Below are 21783 nucleotides of genomic sequence, written 5' to 3' on the forward strand. Positions count from 1 at the left end.
GGATAGCTCCCTAAATCTACGGAAAATTATATAGACGAACTAAAGATACAATATATCTTCCAACAAAATTTCTTTCGAACAAAAAAAGATGCTCATTCTTGGGAGAATGCCTCATTTTTTTTTTTAAATTCAATTCGGTCATGTTTTACCCAAGTACTAAAATTAATTAGGTTCTGTACAATTCATCATGTTGAATACCATTTCAATTTCTAGATAACGGATGTGGTCACTTTAATTTCAAGAAATTTTCGATTTGCTATCAGCGCGATTACGGTTAGGAATGCACCCACCCAAATCTTTACATTGTCCGCAAAGCCACAACCACAAATCCAATACGGACACATTCCGTGGCATCCCCCTCATTATCGCTGCGCTAATGGAAAAACATGCCACACCCGATCCCAATCACGACGATGCCAATTGGAATGCCTAAATAAATTCCAGAACCATCCCTCGTCCATCCGGAGCAAACGCTGATGTATTTAGCCGCGTCCTAAATGCCTCTTTGGGTTTGATTAATAATTCAAAATTGTGTACATTTTGCATTGCCATTCCATTCCAGCTGCTAACCATGACGACGGCGGTGGCGGAGGTTCCGATGCGGCCAATCAGCAGTCCGTGACGGCCGATCCGCTCGATGCCCGGAATCATCAAATATCCGTTCCCCAGAAGCGTGGAGGTGAGCACCAAGCCGCAGGCACATCTTATAAACATTTAATGTTGGGCTGAGTTTTATTTCCAAATATTTTTTAATAACTTTTTTGCTTTTACTAAAAAATTTTAATAAATAAAAATCAAATAATTTCCCGTTCCAGTGAACCCCTTGCTGTACAACGATTTGGACTATTCCGGCAATTCGATTCCCCACGGCGGTCAGTGGGACGACGAGGGACTCTTCGACCAGGGACCCCTGTCGGCGGCTGCCCTCTACCCAACCCTCGGGGCTGGCCACCCGTCCGACGGAGCAGCCAGCGTCGGACGGCTGAGGAATTACGACCTGCTGGCAAGTTTGCTCGGTCCGCCGCCGCAACCACCCGTGCAGACCTTCTACGACGGACCGGTTACGCCGTCCGTTAGCTTCCCGTACGGATACGGGTACGGACTGGATCGGAACAAGCGGATGGCCAACTTTGGCCATGGCAAGAACCAGCGCCAGCGGTCGCTGAGGTAAGTTTGCTTGCTGCTGGTAAGATGAAAACCACAGTCAACAAAGGGATTGGTTATGTGGTTGAGCTTTCTGATAATTATTTCTGCTGCAAGCGATTTCTACGTTGAAATTTCCTACCTTAGGGTACGTTATCCATTCGTGGACCCCTTTCCTATAGTGGACCCTCTGAAGGGTTTTTAATGGAAAATTCAATAAAATCACAATTTCAAGAGTGTTGTTGTCTACAAATCTTTTATTTGGCATGTTCAGCATCATTTAGAACAATGTTGACTGACATTGAATTGTCCTTTTCACCAAAATAGGTGTTTTGAGTTCGACATCTGAAATCAGCCATGGCCACTAGCATTTTCACAACAAAACTGCATTTATATTTTATGATTGAATTAACCATCCAATCATTTTTTGACTGATTATTTAACTTCAGCAAGTCGAAGTAATGTAAGTTTAAGGATATTTACTCAAATAAAGCGAAGAAATGCAATTTTCTAGCAAAAATTATGGGGGTCCAATATAGGACAACGAAAATCCAAACTTTTCCAAAAGTGGACCCATGTTAATTAAACCTTCAAAAATGATAAAAACTGTGTATTCAAGCAAAAGTTTCTCTAAAACATACAATAATTGCTTGTTGTTATCAACCTAAACGCATATTTTTTCAATTATGAGTATACATATAGCTGTTTTCATGTTAAATGTACCAATAATGCTGAAGCCGTAAGAATTTATAATTAATCAAAACTATAGTTAATTGTACTTAACTGAAGCACCATAATTGCAGTTTGAAATGATATTTTATAATAATAAATCAATAACAAAACATTTTTTCCAATAAACATGCGTGGTTTTATCAGCAACTATAAACAATTCTATTGTTTAGTTTCGGTCAACCATTTATGTAATTAATATGGAAAAATTTGCATCAAGATTACTTTTTTTAAATTATTTTTATGTTTACAGTGTTTTTTGAGACGTTTTCTCTGATGTTTTTTCTGAAATAAATGTGTTTAAATGTCTGTTTGGTTTCTTGTTGTTTAAAGCCAAATTTGTTAATTCGCAATTCGCAATTTTCAGTGTAAGAACGGGCCTTGACCGATCTTATGCACTAGGTTCCCGACGAACACGCACTGCCCTTACACCTACATCTCACCCTTGCTCTGAGTCAGTACGAGCAGCACGCTAGAACACGCTTTGAGTGTTCGTGCCAGGCATGCACACCTTCTTTTCCGGTTACGCATTTTAACTCGGCCGGGGGTGGTACATTACGTAGGGTTTGATGTAAGTATAAGCGCCTAACCATTATAGTGTGCCTATCAACTTTCATTAAAGCAAAAACTGTTATATTTTTAGTTTGAGTTCAAAAACTAATTGTTATTTACTGTGTATTGTTTTCTCCTGAAATCTTTCCTAGTGTTGAGTCGTGTTTATCTGTTGCTATTTCTCTTGTCGCGGTGTTTTGTTACAATATTTTGGTCCTAAGCATTTTAGAAAAGTTTTTCAAAAGTACAATAGTAATATTTGTGTTAATTCTTTGATCATTCCAAAAATTGAGTAAGGGTTCGAACCTCATTTGTTTGAAGAAAAGGGTGAAGATTGAAAACAATGGACAGTGAAAGAAATATACTATTTGAAGAATCAATAGTAAAAGAAAGATAGTAATTTATTAAGTAGATAATGAAATTAACAATAGTTAATAAAAAGAGGTAACAAACAAGCTTAGATTGTATTAAATGCAATTTATAGGGCAGATGAAAAAATATTCAAATAGATAAATAAAGATAAACAATATTGACATCGCTGCCAAATTAAGGAAAAACAGACAGTTTGTTACAGCAGCATCAGTTGATAAAATAGAGTGGAAAAGCGTTGAGAAATAAGAGAATCAAATGAGTAAAATCGAAATCAAATGGAGTTAACAGAAGCCGCGTTAGAAAATCAGTGAAACAAAATAAACAGAAGATAGGTGGTAGATGAAATGGAAAGAAGAGAAACCCCGTTGTGCGATGTTTCAGGTACATCCACAGCAGTTGACTCAACATACTGCGAATCAAAACAATACCGTCTACAATCACAAATAACTTCCCTTTCCCACATTGTCGCGCCCCTTTCTTTTAGCCGTCTCGACTCTGACCCGCGGTGGTCAAAGGTTTACGATCCGTTTCCACAGGCCACCAGCTAGGTCATCATGAAAACCAAGCCAACGTGGAGGTAAGAAAATAGGACACTTGCAAGGAACCAGAGCTATACTGTCTCGATCAAGAAATGATCTAACAGGACTGCGGACCTAGCCAGTTTCGCTCCTTCCAGGATGTTCCTCGCCTGAGCGTCAACTGAAGAGGTATCATCAGAATCATTCGCACTTGGCCTGCAAAGCCAAATTTGTTAACAAAAAATATTTGTTTATGATGAAAAGTAAGCAAAATCCATCTTTTATTCATTAAATCTATCATTAGACCTACACCATGCATCAAAACATCAAATATCGGTTAAATTTGGTATAAAAATAACAGTTTGCCTATAGTGGACCCGGGTCCACAATCGGATTATGGACCCGGGTCCACTATAGGAAAAGGGGGTCCACAACAGGTAAAAAAATCTTTTTTTTTCAATTGGCTATTTTTCTGCTCAAAAACAAATAACTGATGAAACAAATAGTCAAAATTGTTCAAAAGACTTCAGTTTTCATTGTTTTGTACAAAGGGTTATGAAAAAGTGCTTAAAATATTGAAAATTTGTGAAAAATGTGCTTCGGCTCTACTAGGGGGTCCACTAATGGTTAAAATACCCTATTTCACAAAACACATTCTAAAAATAAGTTTTTCATGTTTTCAACATGATTTCAAATCTTCTTAAGTAAATGTTAATGTATTTGGCTCAAAAGTGAAATTTTCAACAAAAAAAATCCAAAATAAACATTAATAATAAACAGTTTATAAATCGATTGGTGATATTTGTTAAACGCATATAAAAAAAATTAGTCAAAAAATAAGCAAAATGAATTACTTCCTGAAGTCTCCGGTAGATAGACCATCACCAATCGATTTGTCAGGATATTTTATATAAAGATCACCATTTGATCACGGGATATGCCAAAAGAAGCTGTGTTGTTCGTTTGTTTCTCGGGCAAATTTAACTCCCAACCCCAACAGAAGAGGGTAAAAGCTCTATTTTATTTCATTCAACATTTATGTTCGAAAGATTGGATTTTTTTGACATCAACATTTATTATTAGATATCCTCGCGAAAATAATTGGTTTTCCGGTGTTCTCAAAACTCAGCGTGACACGGCCAGACACCGATCCGGTCCGAGACAAAGGACAACTTCCAAGATTCACTCCACTCTCATGACAACGCACATGACGAAACACGTCGTTACCGCCAAGTCCCAACACCATCCTTCTCTCGCGTATACGAGCAAGCAACATCACTCCAACACTGATCAGTTTCCGTCAGATTCTCGCTAGCTTGTGCAACAGAAGCAACGTAAGGCTGATTAATGACTATTTGGAGTGAGCGGTTGCCATCCCGTCTGTACCAGGCAGAACACACGGAAGAAAGGGTTCCTTAGACGCGCACGGATTCGATGTCTCAAAGAATACCGCGAAATTGGATGTTTTGTCTCACATGGCCAAATCGGAGAAGCTTCTAGTGAACGCTTTCGGTTACAGCTTGCCAAACCGAGTGGAAACCTTTAATTAGCGAGTCGCTTTCAGCGTGAAACACCGCCATTGTCATCATCATCCGAAAGCTTTTCCCAATCTCCAGAAAGCTGGCAGATAATCGAATAACGAACGTCTGGCCACGTGGCTGGCGAACCTGTTGCGGCGACCGGTACTGGTGTGGCGATGCAACAAGTGGAAAAACGGAAATTACAAACGCAAACAGACGACAGGTCCTGCTAGCTATTAGGTGCGAGTCGTCCGGGGTCGTCGGGAAAAGTGAACAAGAGCGTCAATTGTATCAACAAAAGTATCTTCTCATTATCGGTCTGTTTGGTTTTCATCTTATCGAGAGTTGAAGTCAAAGTGGCTTCTGCAGTGAGTGCAGAGAGTGAGTGCACTGATAACGGTTTTCCAACTAGGGAGTGGGATTGGGAGTAACTTTTACTTTGCTTTTTTGTTTAATTTGGTAGTTGGAGTGACTTAACATTTTATTGGTCTTATTTGTAGCCTTCTACAATCGTTGTAATTAATATTTTCAATTTCTGTCTGGCGACTATGAAACATCGCCAGCATGTATGCATGCTAAGATGTAAAAATAGTAGTTTATGCAACAAGTTGCAAAAAGAGGATTTTTTCAGCACGAGTCGTACATTTATCCAACGAGGTTCATCGAGTTGGATAGATACGAAGAGTGCTGAAAAAATCAAGTTTTGCAACGAGTTCCATACAACATTTTTTGCAATTCCAAAAAACAAACACTGAGTGAAATTTTATGTCAAATTTTCATGTATTTTGCCAATAAATCGTTTAAATCAAAAAAATGTTGAAAAGTGTTACTTTTCGAAACAAGTGCTGAAAAGTTCAACTTTCAGCACCCATTTGAGTGCTGAAAAGTAGAACTTTTCAGCATTTATTTTGAAAAGTGTTGCTATTCGATTCTGTTATTTTTGGTACAGAAAAGTAGGCTATTTCGTCGTTCAAGAATGACAGGAAAAGTAAGTAGTTTCACGACGAAATTGCAAAAAAACTTTTTTACGGGCATTCAAGAGCATGTTTCGGTGGGCGTACTGAGCCGAAATCCTAAATATGAGCTTGTTTGAACGTAACAAAAGCTTGTGCTTCGCTCTTGAATTGTAAATGAGATTTTACAAGTAAAAATATATGTTTTCTAAAAATTCAATTTGCCTGTGTGGACGCGCAGTCCTGTTTTTTCGTGTTATTTTCCGTCTCTTTTATGTCGCTGTTCGAGTGCATGGGATTGGTCATTATAATTAAATAATGGCATCAGTAGTGCGGTGCCTGTGTGGACGCGCAGTCCTGCTTTTTCGTGTTATTTTCATATCTTTTGTGTTGCTATTTGTGTACATGGGGTGATTGGATTTCTTCTTCTTCTTTTTTCATTCTTTTTAGTTCACGCGTTCGTTGGCCGATGAATTTTATTTTTGTTCTCTTTATATAGTTTTCGATAGAAACGATCCGATGTTTGTTTTTTGAGACAAGCAAGTCGTATTGCTGAATTAAGTCCTTTCCATATCATCGAGGATCGGAAGGCACGCCGACGAATATGTTTTAAGGCTTATGATATAAAATAATTTTAATGAATGAAGCCATTCCTACATCACCGTTGATCGGAAGGCACGCCGACGGAGAATTTTTGGAGAATCGCGGTCGAATTAATACTATATTTAAATCCCTAGATAAGTATCTCTCCGCAGCCGGCTGCCTAAGATTTTTAAAATTTCAACCCATAAACAAATTGCTCATGGTCGCATCACCTACCACAGTGAATCCTGACCTCATACCCATCTTACTAACCCCTCAAAACTCATGTGATACTTTGTCGGAGACGCAGTCGATTTGGCGGTCCCATCACTCAAGTATCGGCTAACATTCCCATCCACTTCCCCGTGTCTTACCACTGGTCGTGGCCGGCGTCGGTATTGATCAGCACGATAGGGACCTTTGAAAATTGCGAAGGGGTGATGATTGGTTCCTACTTTTCATCTGTGGTCCACGGAGCAATGTTTGGGGGTCCTGGTCAATAACGAAGTAGCAGCTACGGGTAGACACCAATGCTATGCTATGCTATGCTATGTTTTCTAAAAATTCAATTTTTGAGAAACTTTGAAAAAATTGAAAGAAAGAGAAAATATTCCTTTTTTATAACGTTTTATCACAAAACTCAATTTTGACCAACTTTACTAACTGAGATTTTTTCATTTATGTGTTCAATGTTACAGGGCTAAGTTTAAAATTTTAGAAAAAATGTCTTTTTTAATTAAAAAAAAATAGTGTCCATCCTCGTTCCCCTCTGATAAAAGAATATTTGAAAATCTGAGAAAATTATCTACAATTTTCTTTTTAAGTGACATTAATAATCCGACCTTTGGTTACTGAAAAATGGCCTTGTAAAACTATAAAAAAGATAAATAAAAAAAGAAGAAATTATTTTTTCAAAAAAACTTCAGAATTTCAATAAAAGTAGAAGCTTACATTATTAAAAACTATCTGAAATGGATTTTATGTTTAATTTAGACTCGTTTAAACATGTTTTGATTTTTTTTATGAAATTCCAATGTACAGCACTGCAAAAAAATGTTTTTTCAATACTACTCGAGGAAGATGGGGCAATTATATGGACGGTTTGAAAATTACGTCGTTTATGGACGCCCCCTGCCCAAATATAGAACAAATTTCTGCGGATGGTGCGGCAGTTGCCCTATGTTGCCCTACCCTGTGCACGCTAGTGACGCTCTACAACTTTGTAGAATATACCAAAGCTGTAAAACTCGATCTTGAAAAGTAATTAACGATTTAAAAATGTAATTTTTGCATGCAAACACTTTTTTCACCAAGTTCAGGCCCTGGAAATCAATGGGATAATCACAACCAATTTCGCTCAAAATTGGCAAAGATGCTTAAAATAACTCAAAATCAAAATCAAATCAAATTATTCGCAGCATTGCCTTGGCGTTCTCGATTGCGAGATTCCTACTCGAAACTAGGTGTCCGAAGGCTTGATTTGCAAACCTCTTTTTACACCTAAGCTTCCATCCACCCCGGGATTCGAACTGACGACCTTTGGATTGTTAGTCCAACTGCCTATCAGCGACTCCACCGAGCCAGGACCCAGGGAGACGCTTCCTACACCTGGACTGAGCTAACGACCTAACCTTTTAGGTTAGTCCGGGGCCAACAAATCTCGTCTCGAAAAATGCCACCGGGACCGCCTGGGATCAAACCCAGGCCAACTGGGTGAGAGGCAATCACGCTTACCCCTACACCACGGTTCCCGACAAATAACTCACAAAACCGTTTTCCGCTTGTGGAGCTGGGATAATTTTTACTGGGCACCCTACTGGACAGGTATATAATGCATTTTAAAACACCTTTGTTTATGCAAATGTTAAAACCATGGCTTGTAATTTAAATTTGAAATTTTTATAATTGATATTTATTTCCCTGTACATTTTTCTCCCGAATAGTCCTAATCATTACCTGCAATTTCGCCGAAGACACTAAATCGATCAGAAAGTTCCTTCTCATAACACTTTTCTATGAACAGCACCCAAATTTGTACGGAGAAACCAATGAATGGCTTATTTGAACCTTAGAAATGGAGGGAGAAATTTTCATCAAAATAAAAATAATATACAATAAGAGTTGATTTGCAAAAACTCAATCCCGCTCTTTATGTTTTGCTTTTTGAAATCAATGTTATTGTATTTGGGGAAAAAAGTTAAAGAAAATGTAAAGTCAAGGAAAGTTTGAGCAACTTTCAACTCTCTTCTCCTAGCCAAATAGTCCACAATAACTCACTTGCAGACGTTATCCATCCATTCAAACCAACCAAAGAGGCTGACCACAGAAGTAAGAAGCCCAATCGAAAATTTTACATCATTTTGCTGCCCCACCCCTCCACCAATCACTTTATAAACTAAATTCATTCTCGTCTCATTCGAAACTCCGGAAAAATATTCTTATTTCTGACGGCAACAGGGGAAAGGGAAGCATGCTTTTTTATAGGAATGTTCGATGTCAGCAGCTGATGCTATTGACTAAACTTTTACTCTCGCCCAATGCAGAGGAGCTGCTTCCTGTTCCGGTTCCCTTTCTCACCCATATGCGAACGGCACGCTTCCAATTCCAGAGCTAAACTCTTGCCAAGTTTACGTATGGTTTAAGGTGAAATCGGGTCAAATCTATTTGGGCTTCTTATTCTTATTCTTCTTTTTCTCATCCATCATTGAAATCATTGATCATTAGCAATATATTTGTGTTGGTAAAACCAACACACACCACTACTAACAGAGTTTGTTTACTAACTGAAAACAAACAAAGTTTTGATTGTAAAAATTTCTTGTAATTGTTTACTGGAAATAATTCGTTAAATAGGGTACATAAAACTTGTTAGAATATTTTAATCCCAGTTGGGGTGTAATCCCGACTAACAAAAACAAACCTTCCACTTTAACGACCCACAGGTGGTCTCTACTGCAAGTTTCTGCTCGAACCCTGGGGTCCGAATACTTGAATGGGGAGGGCACCCAAACCTCTTTCTACTCCAAGGAATCTTCCACCCCGGGATTTAAACTGACAACCTTTGGATTGCGAGTCCAACCGCCGCCAGCGATTTCACCGGAGCAGGCTAGGTTTGGTGTTTTAATTGTCCTTATACGGGGGAGACGACTCCTACACCTGAAATGACTTAACGGCCTAACAACAACTAATGGCCTATCTACAATCACTTAGCTTAGAAAATTTCACTTAGCTTAGGAATTTGAATCTATGGAAATGAATTTGAGTTTCTACAATGGAAAAGTTATCAAATTAGAAACTGACGTTTGGTTTGGAAAATTTCAAAATCTACGGTAAGTTGACGTTTCCATATCAAAGGTAAACAAACAACTGCATAGCAACGTATATCAGCCCAGCAAGTTTTCTAAGTTGATTGTGGATGACGAACGTAAGTTGCAGACTTTCCTAAGTAACTACTTTACTTAGATGTTCTAAGCTAAGTGATTGTAGATAGGCCATAAGGCCGGGACGTTTTACTTCCGCATCCGATAGAAGGCTGTAACGGGCGGGAATTGGATAGGGGATTTCGGGGTACAACTTTCACTTCTGCGCTAGGCCGTGGAAGTGCTAGGATGCGTCTACTGATGCCCGAACCGGCCATGAGACCTCAGGGCAGGTCATACCAAGGCAACTCGTCACTGAGTCACCGTCAGATCCCAACAACAAGAATCTTCGAACTGGACAGGCTAAAACGCGGGATTCCCGAAAAGAGTTACCCCTCTTAGTCCTCCCGCTTCCACAACGACCCTTCCACGCACTAAATCTACTTGCGGACCGAACTAAAAAGTCGCAACTATCTCTACAATGCGCCGCAGCGCTTTTAATTTTCATTTTAACATCTAGGTGTATGTTTATATAAGAGTGTAATTGTGTTTCTATACCTAATTTTAAGTTAAAACTAGCTTTTTACTCTTGACCGTTCGCCGACGGTTTGCGCAGCTTCCATCACGAACACGCGAGGTGCACGGCTGTGCAACGGGACTGGCAGGGTCGATCGCTCGACTCACCTGAGCTCGAATGTGGGGCCAACCAGGTCGACCAGCGTTTTAGGGATAGCGCTGAAGAGTTGTCGAGGGCATTCAGGCTAGCCGGAAATCGCTGGGCAGGTTCGCGAGAGCGGCCGATCGCCGAGGTAGCCATCCCCAGTCCGCGCCCAAGTACGCGGGACCAACCAGGTCGACCTGCATCTCAAGGCCAAGGAAACACGCCGCTAGAAGAATTCATGCACAACCGAGAGGGGGTGGGGGCTGGTGGTAGATCCGGAACACGACCGCGGCTAACTAGCCTCCGGGCGGTTTTCGTCAGCGGGGCCCGTCAGGGTCAATCAGCTGGCAGAGACGTGCGTTCGTGGCAGTTGTGAGTGGCGGTTCCTTGGCTCGGAGGGTTGATGGACCTCCTACACAGGTCGAGATGTCACGATCACGGCCACAACCGGGTCCAGTGGCTCAGAAACCCGGGTTCAGGGTTCCCTAGGGACCAGATGAACGGTCACGAGCTACGCTGGAAGCCGGACCAGGATCGGGGCAGCGTCTTGTGGACCAGAGCGCTCGTTGCTCAGATCCGCGCACTTTTCTTTCTCTTTCTACTAACGCTTGTTGTTGTTCTCGTTGCTGCTGTGGGTTGGCTGGTGTTGTGGGTGATGCGCGGGAGTTCGTGGTCGTCGCGACCCGCAGTCGCCGGCGTCGTGTTTACACCCGTCTGACAGCCGCGACGTCGACGCGTCAGGTGTCGACTTGGTCACCTGGGGTATATCGCGGGCCAGGCGTTGACTGGGGTCCGTCTCGATGGCTGAGTGGTGTAGGTTGGAACTCCTTATAGATTCACCTACTCTGAGATCCCCTCCCGGAACTCTTCTTCCCTCTACTATCATCTCGCTCCGAATCCTGATCCGTCCGTTCCGTCCAACGCATTCTTGGTCACAAATCTGCGGGCGACGCCTTTTCACGGATGACCCGGAAACTGTTCCGGCAGGCTGCACTGATGATTTGCTGAAAAAAATATAATAAAAATCGAATCGAAATCGAAATCGCACCATACTCACTCTTGGTGCGCGATGCAATTCTGCTTCCCCGAGGCTATCACAAACTTCGGCCAAAATTCCACCACCGATTGGCCAGATACGGTATCTTGCCGAAGAATTTGTGTTCCAGAAAAATTCGCTCCGCCAGAACCACTTCAACAAAATCAACAAACAAAGCAACAACACTCAAAATAATCCACACGTTGATGCTACGTGAAAAATCACGTAACCCCAATTTTCCCCTCGCTAGGCACGTTTTACGTGACACACGTAAAAACAATCTGAAAGTGTACCGGCAAAAAAAATATTTCACGTTGATGTTACGTGAAAAACCTCATAGTATTTTTCCACTAGGATCTTTCATGTAGCTTTTATGTGTTTTGAAATATAACTTCAACGAGACTTGGGTGAGCCATTCGGCCAAATTTCTACGTGATTATTTTAGTATGAAAATTGTTGGCGTACGGTGAAGATCTGCTGCCGGACTTGCGCTCGCAAAATTTCATTAAATATGTTTAACAGTAAGTTGAATTAGGTATAATTATATTTTGTTTTAATAATTCATGTTTATTTTGCAGATCTTTTGAAGCAGTATCTTCTTTTCCGGTAACCATGGAATTCTGGCCATACCCCTCGAAAGTATTCCCAGGCGCAACTCTGCGATTTGGTCCGTCGGAATGACATTCATGGTCGAAGCTACCGTGGAGCGAACATGGCCAACGGGTCGTCGACCTTTTCTAGTGTGCCCCGGAGAAGTTCGAGTACGGATTACACAACTCGTTTCAGGTCATAGAGCTAGTGTCCGGCCTCTGTCCGAGCATCCACTCCGGGTTTTTTTGTGGCCACCCTCTCATCGTCCGACTAGTTTCGCTACAACCGTAAGTTAAATTCGGGTTAAAGAGATTTTAACGATGATTTTAAGAAACATTATTTCTTTATTTATCAGGGAAAAATTCAAATCACGGTGACAGTACCAACGAGGACAAAACGGCAACGACGGGGCCTAGACGGGGCCAATCTTGTATGCCATCACTCGTAACAAAGATGACCAGTTAGACCAGCTGTCAGGTCACTTCGTCGGAACGATCGCCCTGTGGCCAACTTCGATTCGTCAAGCGGAAGTCAAAACGGATGCCCAACTTCGACACGGAACACAACAAAATCGTGAATTTGAATAATTTACAAAATGTTATTAAAAGAAAAGTTCAATAAACCATTAAATTAGAATTGAAAATTGCATTATTTTGTTATTTTAAACAGAAAAAATAATCTGAAATAAGATTACATAAGTACTAGAAGGTTCCTATAAAAATCACTAAAACGTTCATGTAGAATTCATCAGCTGATACATTTAGCTTTCACGTGTGAAACACGTAAAATCAACGTGAAATGATCTGGCCAAGCATATTCCGCTTCCACTAGAACCACCTCGTAGAAGTTACGTGAAAAGTCTAGTGGAAAAATACCACATAGCTTTTCACGTAACTTCGACGTGAATATTTTTTTGAGTGAACAACAACTTGTCAGAAAGATCACGGCTCCTGATTGGCTGAAATAAGCAGTAATGCCAATTCAAGGGCGAACAAAACTATATCAAATTAGATTGTTCTGAATTTGGTTGAAATTTTTGCTCCAAGTGACTTTTTTACTCGGTATATTCTGTGTTTTATTGAATAATTAAATTCTGCTGCTTTTCAGTGGATTTTAACAGAACAAATTTAATAATTTTCGTTTTATTGTACATTTAAAAGCTAAATGCTGCTGGCAACCCTTTATGCCGTGATCAAAGAACGTTTGGGAATGGCTTGTGCAAAGGAAATTGAAGCAGTTGACTAGGTTTTAGGTACGCCTTTTCAAAATATTTGTTAAGAAATGATGATTTTCAGCTTGCTGTGCAAGAACAGAGAAGAAGAAAACGAAAATTTGCTCGGTTCGGAGGCTCGGGTTTCGGAAGTTTCGGCAAATTACGAGGAAAATAAAGTTTTTTACGTTTCCAAAAGTACTGTTCCTACAAGTTTTCATCAAAATAGGAGTTGCTTAGTGGTATGAAGTGCATTAAGTGAGAAGTTATCGGAGTTTTCAGTGAAAATAATGAAGAGCCCAATTTGTGTGAAGAAGACTACAATTTTTTTGGGAAGAAGAGGCCAGCGATTGAAAATTTGTACTGGCCCAATATTTCAGGACTTTCCAACGTGTTAAAGTGAGTAATCTCAACAAAATATCCTGCATTCGATCATTGGTGAACATATGGTCCTGGAGTAATCATTTGGTAAAGGTAGGTGTGGAAAAAAGTGTTCAAAAAACCATTATCCTGGCCACGGTTGTTCTCAGGCAGTCGAGGCTAAGGTTGTGTTTGTAATCATTGATTGAAATTAAGGTCAGAAGACGGCAGCCTTTTCGGCCATTTTTCTGATTCTTTAAAATTTCACCTTATTATTATTTTTTTTTTGGCATACTATTTTTGCTGAAAACAAACAATTTTGTCGAAATCATAAAGTAGGTAGATTGAAAAGTTTATTGCCAAAATTAAAAAAAAAAGAATTGAAAATGCAAAAAGATTTTTTCCAGAGAACTGCTCAGTACCGAACCTTGTCCTGGACCGACAGACAGGAAGCTTCATTGGTCGTCCTGTAACACTGCTTCTGATTCAACATAACATCTAGTACTACAACGGCGTCGACGGGTCGGAGTTCGGAGGGCTGACTTCTCCGGGGTTGGTCCGATGTTTGTTCTGGGGAGAAGGATGCCTTTTGCTGCCTGTTGCATACTGTTTTTTTTTGCTTGCGCTTTTCCCAGTTTATCCTGTTTTTCCTCTCCAGGATGGAATGTTGGCCAAAGTGATCGATATTGATTTCCACTGTTTGTGGGTGTTTGGGAGCAATGAGCGGTTTCCCATATATTGAACTCTGCTGCTCTGCTGATTTGGTACCTTATAAGAGGTCGCATTTCAAGTGTGATTGCGTTTCACCAGAGTGGAGTCCTCAAGGACTATCAAGTTTGTTGACACTGGTACTGTTCTGCCGTTCTACGCATAATTGTCCCATGTTCAAAAAAGTGCAACTGAGAAAAACGCGATTGAAATTTTTCGACCGATTTCTGTGTTTCTACGCATAATTGTCCCGTGGGTTCCTATTCGCCCTATGTCTCCCTAATCGCCCCAGTTAGCAGTTTATCACCCTTATTTGTGATTCGCTTGCTATACATCAGGTAAACAAGACATAATGCTTGGTAAAACTGATGATTCCGTGTAAGAAAATACTTGGTGGGACAATTATGCGTAGAAGTTCAACGATGGGACAAACAGACTTGGTGTTGTTTTTGATGAGTTTCCGAACAAAGTACCAGATTTTATGTGTTTTTCTTAAAGTACAGGTCGTACGTGTTTTTCAGATTCTAAAATCCTTAATTTGTTGGCCAACATTTATTATGAAATGGTCGTATTCAGCAGTAATAAAAATAACCAGTCTATGCCATTTAACCTTATCACGTTTAATCAACTGTTTAAACATTTAAACTGAGCACTTGAACGATGAGCTCTCAACATAACATGATTTATAACTTATGACATCACATAAGACTATCTGCACTGCGATAAAAACGCACGATTCAACCCCCGTATAAGCATTAGAAGTAGACACAAAGTCATTACTGAGGCAACTCCGGACGTCACTCGCCGTGTCCAGCAATTGATTTTTCCTCCTCCTTGGGCCATTTGGCTGAATAAATACAACAATGTTTTCATTTTTGTTGTTTCGTTCGATTTACTTATGCAAATCGAAATGGTCAGTCAGTGAGCGCCTGTTGGGGCTTGACCTCCCCTCCCCTCATTGACCCAGCAAATCCCCTTCCGGTGGGACCCCATTTGCATATTTGATTTCGATTTGATAACATTATCACATCGTCAGAGTCCCAGCGTCGCCAGACTCGGTAGTGTTCGCAAAAAAAGCGCGCTTTATTTTAGTCCCGCAGGCTGTTTATGTGCGTACTCCCTGTGCAATTAGTACCCAACTGAACGGTCATTCGTAAAATATGCAGACAGATACGTGGCGACAATCTTTGGAGGTATTACTTGGACAATGTCTGGGTACTCTTCGTCAGATAAAGTCGACTTTAACTTATCATTTTGTGTTTGAATACTGACCTATATTTGGAAGAGAAATCTTTCGTCACAAACCATCTGCGCCTAAAGGTTTGAGTTAGCTGAAAATCATTAAGAGACAAACCTATGGACGAATGCCCACATTTCGGCTCAATTCACCCAAATGTAATGAGCAACAACATAAAACAAACAATTTTTAATTTTGGTATGAATTTAAGTTACTTCATGCGACTTTTCCGATGCTAAATTTAAATATGGCGACTTTTTTGGGAAATTTGGAATGCGTTTACACTAGAGATGGGCTTTTTTGAGCGAACCGTTCTTATGAACCGGCTCAAGCTAAAGAACGAATGAGCGACCGCTCAGAAAAAATGAGCGGCGGTTCATTTTGTGAACCGGTTCTTTTCAAAGAACCGTCAAATCTAAGAGCGAGTCGAAGAACGAACCGAACGAGAGCGAATGAGCGAGAGCGAATGAACGGAAAGAATGAATGGAGCGCTTGATAAGCGTCGCTCGCGCCGTCGTCGACGTCGTCGAACGGCGTCGTTTTCGCTCACTCTTTCGTTATTTCGCTCTCGCTCATTCGCTCTCGTTCGGTTCGTTCTTCCACGCGCTGGTGGTGACGGTGCTGTGGAGAAAAGAGTGGAAACTAGGTTCTCACCGGTCGCCTCATATTCCAACATTTTGGCGCACTTTATGCTTGTTGCTAGCCCGTGTCGGAGCGCCTGTGATTTTGAATTAGCTGACTGTCGCCCGATGTTGCATGATCTCATTATGAAAATATCGATACATTTCTCAAATGTTATGTACATCCCGGTCGGAAAAAAATCTGGTAAATTTGAGTGTCTGGCGCAGGCGGACGTTTGTCGTGCAGTTCAGACACACTTGGCACATTTCTTTTAGCCAGGTTTTGCGTGACGCCCGACGAATCTGACGAAAATCTGGCGGGATAACTCACAGCTGTCTGGCACAAAAACCAATCGGTTCAATCGGTTGAACCGTGCACGACCGGTTTGTTGCATATTCGCCAGAATTCTGGCAACACTCTTGGGCCAGTCGGGGGGGAAATCTGCCAGACGTCTTGCGCAGCTAAGTGCAGCGCCCAAGACAAAACGCCCGCCAGGCGCCCCCCTTTTCCGTCTGGGTACCACAAAAGAGTGCCAAGTTTGTGTGATGTGCTGTGGTGAATTACATTTTAAATCATAAACGGTCCAATACATGGATTAAAACCGCAAACTAGCATACGAACTATGTTCGAATGCATGTAAAAACTTCATCCCAGACGGAAAAGGGGGGCGCCTGGCGGGCGTTTTGTCTTGGGCGCTGCACTTAGCTGCGCAAGACGTCTGGCAGATTTTCCCCCCGACTGGCCCAAGAGTGTTGCCAGAATTCTGGCGAATATGCAACAAACCGGTCGTGCACGGTTCAACCGATTGAACCGATTGGTTTTTGTGCCAGACAGCTGTGAGTTATCCCGCCAGATTTTCGCCAGATTCGTCGGGCGTCACGCAAAACCTGGCTAAAAGAAATGTGCCAAGTGTGTCTGAACTGCACGACAAACGTCCGCCTGCGCCAGACACTCAAATTTACCAGATTTTTTTCCGACCGGGTAATTGTTCAATAGATTTATTAAGGCATTTTTTCAGATCTTCTTTTTGACGCTTGTTTTGATCATTCATTTGCTGTCATGAGTAAAAGATGTTCTTATTAAACAAAAAACTGCATTTCAAGACTAATTTATTAAGTGCAGCAAAACGCTACCTCAAATATGCATGTTAATGAGCGCCAAATTAAATCTTTTGTTTCACAAAATAATGGGAAGATAATTGGGACCATCCATAAACCACGTGGACACTTTTTTGGGAATCTGTTTCCCCCCCTTCGTGGACAATTGTCCATACAAATAAAATCTTTTTTGTATGGATCGTGGACAATCGCCATACCCCCCCCCCCCCCCCCTAAAGTGTCCACGTGGTTTATGGATGGTCCCATTATCAAAACGATAATTCAGCTAGCTTTTCATTACTTTTTACTTTTTACAATTAAATTTGGTTGAAAATATTCACTTCTGAAAAAAAAACTCAAGGTTGTTTACCTCTCTATGAAAAAAGTTTTCGATATTTGTGGATTTCAGAGATCAATGTTTTTCTTTTTTTCATATAAAACGTTTATATTTGAAATGCTTTCCAAAAAAGGATAAAGCAAATCGACGGTTTTCTATGTTTTATGGACGATCTCCAATCTGTTCAGAATAAGTGCGATGAAAACATATATTTTATATCACTCCATTGGTTGTTTGAAAAAAAAAATCTGAATATCTTGAGCACATGTTTCAGTTCATTCCAGTCTATTTTCTGACTTTGAGCGAAATGAGCGGATGAGCCGTTCAAAAGAGCCGCTCATTTAAATGAGCGAACGAAAATGAGCGGCTCACAGAAATGAGCGGTTTTGCCCACCACTAGTTTACACGAACATACAGTAAGGTGCCGAGAAAATTTCAAAATTTTCACAGTTACTTATTTTTGCCTAAGAATCGAATTAGGGAGTATCCCAGAGGTCGATTTTTTGTGACCCTTATATACATTCGCCCTTAAATAGGAAAAAACTGCAAGCTCAAAGCAGAAAAAATAGCAACAAAATCAAACTTTTTTATGATTCCTGAAAAAGCGCATTTCAATTAGATTTTTCATTTATTTGGGGAATCACTTCAGTGATGTTTACCGTCAAGATAAGTGTCAAACTGCAAAACAATATCCAAAAGGTTAACTTTTCAGCACTCAAATGGATGCTAAAATAGTAGTTTATGCAACAAGTTGCAAAAAGAAGTTTTTTTTAGCACGAGTCGTACATTTTTTCAACGAGGTTCACCGAGTTGGATAAATACGACGAGAATTATAAGTCAAATGTCCATATATTTTGTCAATGAATCATTTAAATCAATGTTTTTTTTAAGTATTACTTTTCTAAACAGGTTCAACTTTTCGGCATCCGTTTCAGCGCTGAGAAGTAGAACTTTTCAGCAATTGCTTTTCAAAACATTATTATTTTTTTATTTTCATCTGTTATTTTTGGTACAGAAAGGTAGGCTATTTCGTCGTTCGAGAATATCAGAAAAAGTAAGAAGTTTCACGACGGAATTGCAAAAAGTACTATGGCGATGAGCAATTCCCTACGAAATCAGTCTTTTTTTTTAATTTTAATTTTTGTATTTTTTAATCCAGTTGAAACTTTTATGGTGCCTTTGGTATGCCCAAAGAAGCCATTTTGCATAAATGCAAAATTTGGCAGCTGTCCATACAAAAACGATATATGAAAATTCAAAAATCTGTATCTTTTAAAGGATTTTTTTGATCGATTTGGTGTCTTCGGCAAAGTTGTAGGTATGGATACTGACTACACGGTAATTTTTTTTTTTTTTTAGTTTTTGTCATTAAAACTTGATTTGCAAAAAAATACTTTTTTTTTATATGTTTAATAGGACATCAAATGCCAACTTTTTAGATATTTCCAGGTTGTGCAAAAATCAGTGGCAGTGCGTGGCCGAATGGTTACGCTGTCCGCTTTGTAAGCGGATGATTCTGGGTTCGATTCCCATCTGCTGCAACCTTCCATCGGATGAGGAAGTAAAATGTCGGTCCCGGCCTTGGTTGTTAAGCCGTTAAGTCATTCCAGGTGTAGGAGTCGTCTCCATGCCATAAGTACAAACAACACACCAAACCAAGCCTACTCCGGTGGAATCGCTGGCGGCGGTTGGACTCGCAATCCAAAGGTCGTCAGTTCAAACACTGGGGTGGAAGGTTCCTTGGAGTAAAAAGAGGTTTGGGTGTTCCCCCCATTCAAGCCTTCGGACTCCTAGGTTCGAGCAGAAACTTGCAATAGAGACCACAAAAGACCCGGGGGTCGTTAATGTGGATGGTTTGATTTTTTTTGCAAAAATCTTAGACCGAGTTATGATTTTTTTAATCAATACTGATTTTTTTTCTAAAAATCAAAACATTGCACAGTGGGAAAAAAGGACCCAAAAAATTACCGCAACATGATTTCGCGCAAACCATCGATTGCTAAACACCAAAAGCTTCGTTTTTGCACCTGGAACAATAATCCGATGAAAAATCGCACTGCACGGACCGGTGACCGGAGTACAGGCCACCGGAAGATCATGATTTTAGGAAAAAGTGTCAGATTATTCCAATTGTGAACTGATAAGCTTTCTTCATAGCAATTCTCTGAGATTTCGGTCATTCGATTTTTTTGTATTTTTTAATCCGTCTGAAACTTTTTTGGTGCCTTCAGTATGCCCAAAGAAGCCATTTTGCATCATTAGTTTGTCCATATAATTTTCCATACAAATTTGGCAGCTGTCCATACAAAAATGATATGTGAAAATTCAAAAATCTGTATTTTTTGAAGGAATTTTTTGATCGATTTGGTGTCTTCGGCAAAGTTGTAGGTATGGATATGGACTACACTGGAAAAAAATGATACACGGTAAAAAAATCTGGTGATTTTTTATTTAACTTTTTGTCGCTAAAATTTGATTTGCAAAAAAACACTATTTTTATTTTTTTTATTTTTTTGATATGTTTTAGAGGACATAAAATGCCAACTTTTCAGAAATTTCCAGAATGGGCAAAAAATCTTTGACGGAGTTAGGATTTTTTGAATCAATACTGATTTTTTCAAAAAATCGAAATATTGGTCGCAAAAATTTTTCAACTTCATTTTTCGATGTAAAATCGAATTTTCAACCAAAAAGTACTTTAGTGAATTTTTGATAAAGTGCACCGTTTTCAAGTTATATATAGTATATAGTTATAGTACTTTAGTGAATTTTTGATAAAGTGCACCGTTTTCAAGTTATAACCATTTTTATGTAACTATTTTGAAAATAGTCTCAGTTTTTCATTTTTCAAAATTAGTGCCCATGTTTGCCCACCCTTGAAAAAAATATTTTTAAAAAGCTGAGAAAATTCTCTATATTTTGCTTTATTTAACTTTGTTGATACGACCCATAGTTGCTGAGATATTGCCATGCAAAGGCTAAAAAACAGGAAAATTGATGTTTTCTAAGTCTCACCCAAACAACCCGCCATTTTCTAATGTCGATATCTCAGCAACTATAAATCCGATTTACAATGTCAAAACATGAAACATTCGTAAAATTTTCCGATCTTATCGAAAAAAATATTTTCAAAAATTTAAAATCAAGACTAGTGTAGTCCATATCCACACCTACAACTTTGCCGAAGACACCAAATCGATCAAAAAATTCCTTAAAAAGATACAGATTTTTGAATTTTCACATATCATTTTTGTATGGACAGCTGCCAAATTTGTATGGAAAATAATATGGACAAACTAATGATGCAAAATGGCTTCTTTAGGCATACCGAAGGCACCAAAAAAGTTTCAGACGGATTAAAAAATACAAAAAATAAAATTAAAGAAAAAAGACCGATTCCGTAGAGAACTGCTCTTCTGCCATGAATAGTCATGCAAAACAATCCTATAAAAATATTAAATACCATAGGGCTCATCGGAACCGGTTCCACCGATCTCCGGTGGCCACATCCGGAACCGCATTAGGAAACATGCGACGTATCCAACTTCTTGATTCCCACTGTGTTGGTCGCAAAAAAAATTTCAACTTAATTTTTCGATGTAAAATCGAATTTGCAATTAAAAAAGTACTTTAGTGAAATTTTGATAAGAGGCACCGTTTTCAAGTTGAGGCAATATTTAGGTAACTTTTTTGAAAATAGTCGCACTTTTTAATTTTTTTTTAAATAAGTGCACATGTTTGCCCACTTTTGAAAACAATATTTTTGAAACGCTGAGAAAATTATCTATATTTTGCTTCGTTGATACGACCCTTAGTTGCTGAGATATTGCCATGCAAAGATTTAAAAACATGAAAATTTGATGTTTTTCAAGTCTCACCCAAACAACCCACCATTTTCTAACGTCGATATCTCAGCAACTAATGGTTCGATCTACAATGTTAAAATATGAAAAATTCATGAAACAATATTATAAAAAAATTAAATCAAGACTAACATTTCAAAAGGGCCAAACATTCAATATTACGTTCTTTTAAAATGTTAGTCTTGGTTTAAAAATTTGAAGATATTTTTTTCGAAAAGATCGGAAAATTTCACAAATGTTTCATGTTTTAACATTGTAAATCGGACCATTAGTTGCTGAGATATCGACATTAGAAAATTGTGGGTTGTTTGGGTGAGACTTAGAGAACATCAAT

The 21783-nt window shown here is 39.5% G+C and overlaps 1 protein-coding gene across 2 annotated transcripts in view; it reads left to right on the forward strand.

The window, feature by feature from the left end:
• The window catches only part of LOC6031344, a 98317-nt gene that overhangs the window by 46157 nt on the left and 30377 nt on the right, over positions 1-21783 (forward strand). For both annotated transcript variants that reach the window (XM_038258506.1, XM_038258505.1), the window contains 2 exons: positions 563-679; positions 816-1167. In XM_038258506.1, the coding sequence (XP_038114434.1) occupies positions 563-679; positions 816-1167 (469 nt within the window). The remainder of the gene's footprint in view (positions 1-562; positions 680-815; positions 1168-21783) is intronic.

The sequence above is a fragment of the Culex quinquefasciatus genome, chromosome 2 (genome assembly GCF_015732765.1).
Source record: "Culex quinquefasciatus strain JHB chromosome 2, VPISU_Cqui_1.0_pri_paternal, whole genome shotgun sequence".
NCBI lineage: Eukaryota > Metazoa > Arthropoda > Insecta > Diptera > Culicidae > Culex > Culex quinquefasciatus.